Below are 11,674 nucleotides of genomic sequence, written 5' to 3' on the forward strand. Positions count from 1 at the left end.
AACTATGGTTTTTTAATAAAACTACAACATCAAAATAGACCAGATTAGAGCCAATGGTTTTGGATGTTTCATATGGCAACACTCTTCCTGGCACTTAGAATCCTTAGAAGGATATGAGTATGACATGGCCTAGAGAAGTTTTACACTTGAAGCGACATACTCGCACTTGTGCGATTGATAAAAATCTGTATACATATCCACACTCTTCGAGCACTATCCATGCAAATAGGATTGTCATCCCTACACACAAGTATTCATGAGCAATGTCAAAAGTTAAGCATAAAAGGTTAAGACCATTCCTAGTGCATTTATGCAGGTTTCAAAGGTGCCATACAACCTAAAGAGGTGTGGTTTGGTGAATCTAGAGTAGTATATGTGATTCTTAGTTTTCATTACATGTGAGAAAAGGAAAACTACACTAAAATAGTGGCACTGGTGCTCTGGGTGGGGAGCAACAAAAGGTGCACATGATCTGGGAACGTGTGAGGATGAAACCATTGAGGCCCCAATCGCAGAGCTCCCACTAACTCCAGCTTCTTTAGTGCATTCACTGTTCATACACGGTTCACAGGAGCTCATTTTCTCTCTCATCTCTCCTCTCTTTTTCTCTGTTTCTATCTCATCTTTCCTCTCATAGAGCCAGTGGGAGCAACCAGTTTTTTTTTTGCTTCTCCTACTCCCACGGCTCTGTGAGAGGAGAGAGAAAAAGAACTTCTATAAACAGTGGATGAATAGGGAATGCGCCAGAGAACTTGGCGCCAACGGGAGCTCTACCAAATGGGCCCTGAGTTCTAACACTTGTTTCATCTATTTTCATTCGTGTTGGTAACCATGATGGCTAGGTTTCATTCTAATGAAATTTGCTGATATGTCGTAGTTTTAAATGGGGATGAAACTAATTTAAAATACCTACTAGTATGCTCGTTAACCTAGCTAATTGCAAATTATAGCCACGACAAAAAAAATAAAGATCAAGAATTTTATTGTTATATTCTCGTGAATCTACAAATTCTCTCGCCAACATCTAAGTTTTTCAGGGAGACAAAAAAGAGCTGCAAAATCATCAGTCATGTATCACCACTTGGATACAAAACATGTGGCGCCAACGGAAATGATGCTTCACAGAGTGGTGATCCTAGCCAGCCCATAACAACAAGCTGGTATACCTAAGCATTACATGATAGAACGAAGGACAAAAGTCTTGCAAGACCATCAGGTGTGCACGTTTATGAAAAGACAATTGAGGTTGGGGGGAAGACGCTCTCTGGCTCTCAACACAGGAGACGAGAGGTTCATCTTGCGAAACTACAACTGCAGAGTAGCTAAAAGCATATTTTGAACAGTGTTGTTAAATCTGGTCACATCCAAGTAGGAAATATAACCAATTCACAGCTCCAGTTTGTAAGCTTCATCAGCAAACTCTTTCATCCAAACCCAAGCCATAACTTTCTGGGTGCTCAAGAAAGAATGTACAGACCCAATAACAGCAAATTCATCCATGCGCATCCTGAAACTGAGGTCTGCACAAACACGAAAAATCATAATAGATTATGAATCATATATGATATCAGGATATTCAGTTGCTGGAAAAGGAAATTTGCATTGTACGGGTGGAGCCACGGTTTCTGTGGAGGAACAAGCCACAAAGTGATCAATTTCTAAGTTTGCATGTCAAAAGGCATTCTGAAAAATGTCAGTAACCATTATTTTCAGGCCAAGTAATGGTACAGTATGGGTTGTGAGATTTTTCTGTAGCTAGAATTTGCACACAGATAGAACTTTTATGTGCCACTCCTACAAAAAATCACCTAGGCTAGCATGCAAGTTGGACATATTTTAGTGAAACTGGCTGCACTACTCTCAACAAGAATTTCAACCAAAATTTTCATATTGCACAAATAGCCTTGTGCCACTAACATACCATTTCGTCATTTCCCACCTAATTCATATCTACAGTGACAACTTATCAGATAATTTTCAAGCTTATTGTTTTAACTGAAACCTTATCAGATAATTCCTTCCTCTACTGAAGAATCCTGATCATCGAAAGTAGCACCCAGTGAGAATTAGGGAATGGCAAAAATCACCAGCATCATAGCAACAAAGCACTGAGGACTCATAGCACTAAAATAGCAAATCATAACACGTATCAAAGAGTTACATAGGCGATTATGGACTAAAAGCAGTACAAAACAATTATCAAATAAAAAGGAGGCGCTAGAAGTCTGCATGAAAGTAATGACTTGAAACAGCAAAGTACAAGTAGAACAAAGAGAACCAGTAAGTGTGGAAAAAGTCGAAGCTAAATTAGACACTGAAGTAAGCAAAACCATTTACTGATGTGATACTAAAGGGAGGGAAAAGTTTAATGTAGTGGACAGAAAGACACAAAAACAAATTTATCACCAGACTTTATATCACATAGTAGACACATTTTGCAAAGCCATAGGAACCCTACACGCCCTACAATAGTTTACAGAGAAAAAAAATCAATGTGAAAGTTAAAATTTGATTCTGTTATTGATGTATCCATATTCCACAACTAGTCCAGCACTAAATTTCAAGTTCAATTTGTGAATGGAGATACACGACCATAGTAATTTCTGGAAAATGTAAATTAAAAAGGAAGGAAAAAAAAGAGTAATTGCAAGCCATTGTACATCCACAAACGCTCATGTTCATGGCATAGAAGGTGCAAGCTACCAATTCAAGAACCAATAACATATAAGCTCTGTAAAGTTTAAAAAAAAACTGTAAAAGGAATATATCGGCTGCTTGAGATGAATCAAATTTATTTCCCCTTGTCCCTAGACATTGGTTAAAATTGGAATTATTTTCTCATTCAACATAGATATTTCCAGTACTCTATATACAACAACATAGCCTTTCAGCCCCAACCAAGTTGGGGTAGGCTAGAGTTAAACTCATCAAGAGCCCCAAGTCACGGTTCAGCCACTTCAATAGCTGTTTTTCAAGTACTCCTATTCAAACATAGATCTCTAGGTATATCCTAAGCTTTCAAATCTTTTTTTACTGCCTCTCCCATGTCAATTTCGATCTTCCTCTACCTCTCATCGTATTATTAGCTTGGCTTAAGACTCCACAATGCACTGGTGCCTCTGGAGGTTTTCTTTGGACATGACCAAATCACCTCAACCGATGTTGGACAAGCTTTTCTTTAATTGATGCTACCCCTAGGCGATCACGTATATCATCGTTCCAAACTCGGTCCATTCTTGTGTGACCACAAATCCATCGCAACATATGTATTTCTACAACACTCAGTTGTTGAACATGTCGAATCTTTGTAGGCTAACATTCTGCTCCATACAATATAGCCGGTCTAATCGCCGTTTTATAAAACTTACCTTTTAGCTTTTGTGGTACCCTCTTGTCACAGAGAATGCTACAAGCTTGTCGCCACTTGATCCACCCTGCTTTGATTCTATGGCTAACGTCCACATCAATATCTCCATCCCTCTGTAGCATCGATCCCACATACCGAAAGGTATCTGAAAGCATCTAGGCCCCTAGTTGGGTTTCGGTAATTAATGACAATACAAGATTACTATGACTAACGTGTATTTTGCAGAGGCAATTAAGTTAGGTCATGGTAATGGAGATCAATTGGGCAATCAAGGTGGTCATGCCCCTATGATGGAAATCGTTTCGGTTTTCAAAGGATGAACGACAAGATTAAGGATGACTAGTTATAAGTGTCGATTGGAGTTGGAGTGACACTTAGAGTAGTTTAGAACTTTGTTTTTCCTTTGGCCGTACTATTGGGGGGGTATGGAAGGGTAGCTTGACCTAGATGAGTCTAGTGAGTTAGGTATGGTGCACACTTGTCACAACTAGCACTAGGTAGCTCCACAACAGCCCTATGATCCTATGGAGCAAACTTCATTCACATATGTTCGAGAGTTGAAGTGAATGGAGGGTCAAATGCTGACCGGACGCTGGCTCTGGTGTGACCGGACGCTGGCCGCAGGGTCCGGTCAGTTCATTTGATCAAGGAGATTGCGTTCGGTGCGACCGGACGCTGAGTGGTCAAGTGACCGGACGCTGAGAGGCAGCGTCCGATCAACTCCAGTAAGGTTCCAGAGAAAGAATTCTGCGACCGGACGCGACCGGTCAATACTGACCGGACCCTGAGGATCCATCGTCCGATCGAGTACAGTAAGCATCCAGTGAGGGTTTAATGCGACCTGACGCGTCCGGTCAGTGGTGATCGGACCCTGCCAGCGTCCGGTCAACACTTAAACACTGGTGTGCGGGTTGAACTGACCGGAGCGTCCGGTCAACATGACCGAAGCGTCCGGTCACCCCGCAGAGGCACATAACGGTTCGTTTTTCTGGCTGCCTTATAAATAGAAGCTCCACTCGTGTGTGGAGTTACTTTTGCTCATTCCAACAGCTGAGAAACAAGTTTGTGAGTGCCAAGAAAAGCAAGGTCCTAGTGAGGTGATTGGGATTTGAGAATCCAAGAGAGTAGCCTCATTAGTGAATCAAGAGTAGCAAAGTGTGTATCCACCGTTCTCATTAGGCTTCGAGTGGTCAAGTGAGAGTTCGTGCTTGTTACTCTTGGTGATCGCCATCACCTAGACGGCTTGGTGGTGATTGAGAGCTTGGTGATCACCCGGCGGAGCTTGTGGGTGATCCAACTCAAGTTTTAAGCGGTTTTGGGTGATTCGCCACGACGGAGTGTCGAAGAATCAACCCGTAGAGAGCACTTGATCCTTGCGCGGGTGCTCCAACGAAGACTAGTGGGGAGTGGCGACTCTCCGATACCTCGGTAAAACATTACCGCGTTCCTCTCTCTCTATTTACTTTGAGCATTTACTTTGAGCAATTCAATACTTGTCTTTACATTCATAGAATTGCCATGCTAAAGTAAGTTTGGAACATAGGTTGCAAGTCCGTTGTGCGTTAGATTAATAGAAACACTTTTCTAGGTACAAGGGGTTAATTGGGCTAACCGTAGGATTTAATTATTGCAAGAAATTTTAGAATTAGTCCAATTCACCCCCCCTCTTGGGCATCTTGATCCTTTCAGTATCCTTCTTAGACACTACTTGACCTTCCAAACTCACATCTTCCTCCTCCTGTGCAACTCCGCCAAAGTCACATCTCATGTATTCGATTTTAGTTCTGCTCAATCTAAAACCTTTAGAGTTAAGGGTCTGCCGCCATAACTCTAGTTTCCCATTTACTCCCGTCTGGCTTTCGTCCACTAACACTACATCATCAGCGAACAACATACACCAAGGGATATCCTCTTGTATGTTCCTGGTAACCTCATCCATTACCAAGGCAAAGAGATACGGGCTTAAGACTGACCCTTGATGAAGTCCAATTTTAATCGGGAAGTAATCTGTGTTACCATCGTTTATTCGAACACTAGTCACAACATTGTTGTACATATCCTTGATGAGGGTCACATACTTTGATGGGACTTTATGTTTGTCCAAAGACCACCACATAACATTTCTTGGTATCTTATCATAAGCCTTCTCCAAGTCAATGAAAACCATTTCATCATCCTTCTCCAGTACTCTATATATCTCGTTAAAATATGTATATCTCGCCACCTCCATAAACCAATGCTAAACAATTAGTGTTGTTCAAATAATGCTAATAACATAATTAGCTCAAAACTAGTGCGCAGAATCTAGTTCTGTAAAACCAATACCTCTGTAGATGTCATTCATGATAATAGGTCCTAGCAAGTAAATGCATAAGACCATTTAAGTCTTTTCCTTAGCAGACGTGGGGATTTAAATGTTCACATGCTCAACCAACTCTAACATTAAACATATACTTAGTTTCTCCAAGAACTTCACGGCTCACATTATAGCACACAAATTGATGTATAAGCGCATATAGTAACATAAGAAGTGTGGTGGACATTAGTATCTAATTAACTTACATGTGAATCAACTGTCGGGCTCCTGTAAAGTGAATGTAATAGAAGTTATGCCAAAGGCCTTCAACATTTTCTCAAACTTGCGAACCATTTCATCATCCATTCTACATCTAACTTCAAATACTTTGAGGTGCTCAGATGGCAGAAATTGTTGCACTAGACTGCAACTTTCTTCCATTTCAATTCCGTAATTATGATCCTGTATCATATAAAAGTATCTTACCTAAATTAATCACGCAAGATAAGTTCAGAAAGATGTCAACTAACATAAACTGCATATACGCAGTACATCATAAAGACAGAGTGAGGTCATACATCAGAAAGTTGAAGAATGAGCTTCTCGAGAATTGGAGCATGCTGGAGGATAACTTTTAGTGCACGAATGTCATGGCCCAACACCCAATCACTGAGTATCAAAGTCTTTAACTTGTTAAATTTAGGGCACCATTTCGGATCTTGCTTGAAAATAGTCTGAGCAAAGGTTAAAAAATATCTAATTAGACTTTGAAAGCGGAATTAATCAATAATGAACTGGAATCTAAGATTCATCACACCCAGAAACCTCCTCCTATACAAATACTGAGTATCTCTAAACATCATCAGATTCTTCAAACAACTTGTCTACAGAAGTTTAAAAACTATAAAGTCGCGTCACAACAAAAGAATCCTGTTGGGGCGTAACCCTCTTAGCGACGCGCCATATCGGAACCCGGGTATGGTGTTAAATGAGCAAGGGCCGGGTTGTCACCCCCGTGACGCGCCGTGTCGCAATCTGGACACGGTGTCAAGTGAGCAAGGATCGGGTCGTCGCATCCTTAGTGGCGCGCCACATCGGCGTCTGGGTGTGGTGTAAAATGAGCAAGGGTCTTCACACCTACCTCGGCGGGTGCGAAGGGTAAGGAAGCTAGTCGAGCCAACTAGGATCCGTTTAGGTAGCTGAAATGTAGGGTCCCTTACGGGTAAGTTAAGAGATTGGACACAACGGTTAGGAGGCGTGTAAATATCTTATGCGTCCACGAGACTAAATGGAAGGGGCAGAAGACGAAGGAGGTGGACAATACCGGCTTCAAGCTCTGGTACACAGGGACAACTTCAAATAAAAATGGAGTAGGAGTTTTGATTGATAAGAGCCTCAAGGATGGTGTGGTGGAGGTGAGAAGGCAAGGGGATAGGATCATCTTAGTTAAACTTGTCATTAGTGGTATGGTCTTAAACGTAATTAGTGCGTATGCCCCCCAAGTAGGCCATGATGAGAGTGCTAAGCGGCTTTTCTGGAAAGAGTTAAATCGCTTGGTTAGAGCTGTCCCTAATAGCGAGAAGCTCTTTATAGAAGGTGATCTTAATGGCCATGTAGGTACATCAAGTGCAGGTTTCGAGGCGGTTCATGGGGGTTTCGAATATGGTAGTAGGAACCAGGAGGGAGAGGAAGTCTTAGACTTCTCCATAGCTTTTGATCTGATGATAGCTAACACTTTCTTTCGTAAGAGACAGTCCCATTTAGTGACCTTTAGTAGCGGCCAGTACTCTAGTCAAATCGACTTTGTCCTTATAAGGAGGGATAAACGAATATGCGTGGATTGTAAGGTGATACCTGGAGAATATGCGGTCGCTCAATACAAGTTGGTGGTGGCTGACTTCCACTTTTTGGTGCAAGCTCATGTGAACAAACAAGCTAGGGTTGCTAGAACGAACTAGAACGAAGTGGTGGAAATTAGAAGTGGAGGCATCAAAGGTCTTAAGGAAAAGGTCATTGAAGAGGGCCTTTGGAAGGATGAAGGCGATGCAAACAACATGTGGGAGAAGATGGCAACATGCGTTCGGAAGGTTGCTTCAAAGATGCTTGGAGTGACCAAAGGGAGCGGATGCGACTCGAAAGACACTTGGTGGTGGAATGAAGATGTGCAAAAGGCTATTAAGGAAAAGAAGGAGTGCTATAAGCGCTTGTATCATGACAGGTGTGCAGACAACATAAAGAAGTACAAGGTGACAAAGAAGACTGCAAAACAAGTGATGAGTGACGCAAAGGGACGGGCCTTTGAGGACCTTTACCTACTTTTGAGTACGAAGAAAGGAGAGAAGGACATTTATAGGATGGCTAGAGCTTGCAATAGGAAGACAAGAGACTTCAACAAGTCAAGTGCATAAAGAATGAGAGGGAGTGGCTCTTGGTGAAGGAGGATGAGATCAGACATAGATGGAAAGAATATTTTGATAAATTGTTCAATGGTGAGAATGAGAACACCACCGTTCAGCTGGACAACTCGTTTGATGACACTAACATGCGCTTTGTGTGGAGGATTCAAGAATCGAAAGTCAGAGAAGCCTTGACAAGGATGAAAGGGGACAAAGCGATGGGCCCTGATGGTATCCCAATCAAGTTGTGGAGATGTCTCGAGGATATAGCTATAGTATGGCTAACCGAGATGTTCAACAATATCTTTCGATCGAAAGAGATGCCTGAGGAGTGGAGAATAAGCATATTAGTACCAATCTACAAGAACAAGGGAGATATCCAAAGTTATACTAATTATTGAGGAATTAAGTTGATGAGCCACATTATGAAGTTATGGGAGAGAGTCATCAAGCAGCGCCTGCGAGGAACGACGCAGATATCAACAAACCAATTTGGTTTCATACCCGGAAAGTCAACCACAGAATCAATCTTCTTAATAAGACAAGTTATGGAGTGGTTTAGGGAGCAAAAAAAAAGGACCTCCACATGGTTTTCATTGACTTGGAGAAGACTTATAACAAGATACCAAGAAATGTTATGTGGTGGTCTTTGGACAAACATAAAGTCCCATCAAAGTGCGTGACCCTCGTCAAGGACATGTACAACAATGTTGGGACTAGTATTCGAACAAACGATGGTAACACAGATTACTTCCCGATTAAAATTGGACTTCATCAAGGGTCAGCCTTAAGCCCGTATCTCTTTGCCTTGGTAATGGATGAGGTTATCAGAAACATAAAGAGGATATCCCTTGGTGTATGTCGTTCGCTGATGATGTAGTGTTAGTTGGATGAAAGCCAGACGGGAGTAAATAGAAAACTAGAGTTATGGCGGCAGACCCTTGAGTCTAAAGATTTTAGATTGAGCAGAACTAAAACCGAATACATGGGATGCGACTTTGACGGAGCTGCATAGGAGGAGGGAGATGTGAGTTTGGAAGGTCAAGTAGTGCCTAAGAAAGATACCTTTCGGTATCTGGGATCGATGCTACAGAGGGATGGAGATATTGATGCGGACGTTAGCCATAGAATCAAAGCAGGGTAGATCAAGTGGCGACAAGCTTCTAGCATTCTCTGTGATAAGAGGGTACCACAAAAGCTAAAAGGCAAATTCTATAGAATGACGATTAGACCAGCTATGTCGTATGGAGCAGAATGTTGGCCTACAAAGATTCGACATGTTCAACAACTGAGTGTTGAAGAAATGCATATGTTGCGATGAATTTATGGTCACACAAGAATAGACTGAGTTCGGAACGATGATATACGTGATCGCCTAGAGATAGCACCAATTGAAAAAAAGCTTGTCCAACATCGGTTGAGGTGGTTTGAGCATGTCCAAAGGAGACCTCTAGAGGCACCAATGCATTGTGAAGTCCTAAGCCAAGCTAATAATACGAGGAGAGGTAGAGGAAGACCGAAATTGACATGAAGGAGGCAATAAAAAGATATTTGAAAGCTTGGGCTATACCTAAAGATCTATGTTTGAATACGAGTGTTTGGAAAGCAGCTATTGAAGTGCCTGAACCGTAACTTGGGGCTCTTGGTGGGTTTCAACTCTAGCCTATCCCAACTTGCTTGGGACTGAAAGGCTATGTTGTTGTTGTTGTTGCGTCACAACACAGAGACACAGAATACCCATCAGGGACAGCTTCTTGAAACATCACAGCTTAAGAAAAAAACAGAACAAATGAAGAAGAAAGCATAAAATCTTTCTGTATAAAAGACATTAAGCGAAGAGGAACACTTGACAGGGCTAAAGATCACTTCTCATTTTACAGGGTTCTCTTTACTGGCACAGAAATATACATGTTCTTGGAAGTCCTGTAGAAATAAGCATGCATGAGCATCTAACTATTTTCAGATTCCAAATCCAAGAAAAGCAGTTCCAAGAACATGGGCTCTAAACCTTTTTTTTTTTTGAAAGATCCGGTTGCTCCGCATAACATTGATTAAGAAGAAAGAGTTTTCGGGGGCCAGGAGACCCCCCATACAAGATGGGCTGTAAACCTGTAACACTACACCCTGCAGACTAAGTAATCTTCATGGTTCCATTTGAAACAAATAATAACTTAGAGAAGACAATTTTTCTAAATATGCAATGCCAATAATGCTGCATGAGTTTGCAATTGACCAGAACAGATACTGGAAGATAGGGTAGAAATAAATATACCGCTCTAGATTCAGCTACCAACTCCAAATCTGCAGCATTGGACAAACTTTCAAGAAGCACACACGTTTGGCTGCCATCAAGATCCTTGAGAGCCGCAGTCGGACCAAGTCTGACCAGTGCTGTGACTAGCAGCGGCATTCTTTCAAGGAAAGGTGTCAAGCCTCTGTTTCCATCCAGTTGAAGCGAAACAAGACTCGGCACAGAAATCCGAGTACGGGTATCATGAGAAAAGTGACAGTAACAGACACGGAGGCGCCTTAGTGACTTGGAGACCATTCTGTGGCCCGAAATTCTGCAGTCATCCATCATAAGATCCTCCAACCTCTCACATCTTGAGAAATCCATAGAGCAGCCATCCAGCAATACAGACCAAAGCTGCAGGGTCTCCAAGTGCTTGGCGATGAGAGGCACATTGACTAGCACCATGGGTCTGGGTAAGGACATGCCAATGACTTTGAGCACTCGAACGCCACACATGAAAGCGTGCTGGATCCACATGTCGACGTATCGGACAACCTCATCACTGTCCTTGTATTCATCAGATTGCATTTGGGGATGGAAATAGGTATAGAACTCGAACTCCCGCAGAGGGGAGCGGTCGCGGAAGAGGAGCAGATTGTTGACGAAGGTGTTGAAATCCGCCGCAGAGGACCACCTACCGTCGTCGGAGATGCGCAGGGCGGTCATCGACCTCCAGAGGTCGCGCCAGAAGCGGGAGAGCACGGACGTGCGCACCGCCTCATGTGGCGGCAGAAAGTAGAGCACGTGGTGAAGGATCCCTTCCGGGAGACTGCTGAGGAAGTCCCCGCCGCCGTTCACCGCGGCCGTCGGGTTGAGTCTCTTGTCCTCGCGGCCCGGCGGCATTCCGTCGAACAGGCGGTGGGCGCCGGTGCTGCTGAAGGGGAGGCAAATGAGATGCCAGAGAACAGCATGGAAATGGAGGGGATATGAGCGGCTCCCACGCGTCAGCGTACCTCGCTCTTCCGTAGATACACTCGCCGACCTCCGCTGGCCGCTGCTGCCGGGAAGAGCAGGCGAGTGCGGACTGCGGAGTGCTGTGCCGGAGACGACGAGGCGAGAACCGCCTTGGAAGAGGAGCGCGACGGTTTGCTTGCAGCGTGGCCGGTTCGTCGCGTCCGACTATTTCTGCCTCCCTTGGTCAGCGTGCTAATTAGCTGGGGCCCACCAATGTCATGCAAATTCGGAGCTCCTCCGGTGAATCAGTTTTTTTTTTTTTTGTTGTTGTTGTTGGCTTTTGGCTAACAAAACAGCCCTACTCCCTCTGTCCCATATTAATTGTCGTTTTCGGTTTTCGTGCCACAAGTTTGACTCGATTTATAAAA

General features: G+C 43.2%; 1 protein-coding gene across 1 annotated transcript; it reads right to left on the reverse strand.

Moving 5' to 3' along the window:
* Window positions 1-1,086: 1,086 nt before the first annotated feature.
* LOC136481718 (F-box/LRR-repeat protein At3g26922-like) lies at window positions 1,087-11,438 on the reverse strand. Its single transcript, XM_066479035.1, has 5 exons — window positions 11,306-11,438; window positions 10,332-11,223; window positions 6,242-6,397; window positions 5,930-6,125; window positions 1,087-1,520 (listed from the first exon to the last, which is right to left on the reverse strand). The coding sequence occupies exons 2-4, from the start codon at window positions 11,193-11,195 to the stop codon at window positions 5,937-5,939; spliced, it is 1,209 nt and encodes a 402-aa protein (XP_066335132.1). The 5' UTR covers window positions 11,196-11,223; window positions 11,306-11,438; the 3' UTR covers window positions 1,087-1,520; window positions 5,930-5,936.
* Window positions 11,439-11,674: the final 236 nt, after the last annotated feature.

Source organism: Miscanthus floridulus, chromosome 9 (assembly GCF_019320115.1).
Source record: "Miscanthus floridulus cultivar M001 chromosome 9, ASM1932011v1, whole genome shotgun sequence".
In the NCBI taxonomy this organism is placed as follows: domain Eukaryota; kingdom Viridiplantae; phylum Streptophyta; class Magnoliopsida; order Poales; family Poaceae; genus Miscanthus; species Miscanthus floridulus.

What these genes read in the sequence shown, in the direction of transcription:
- LOC136481718 (XM_066479035.1), bottom strand. Translation starts at nt 11,195, where the DNA reads ATGCCGCCGGGCCGCGAGGACAAGAGACTCAACCCGACGGCCGCGGTG. An exon ending in TGGTAGCTGAATCTAGAGCG is followed by an intron (nt 6,398 to 10,331) that starts GTATATTTATTT and finishes ACCTTTGCTCAG; the next exon opens with ACTATTTTCAAGCAAGATCC. An exon ending in TCATTCTTCAACTTTCTGAT is followed by an intron (nt 6,126 to 6,241) that starts GTATGACCTCAC and finishes TATATGATACAG; the next exon opens with GATCATAATTACGGAATTGA.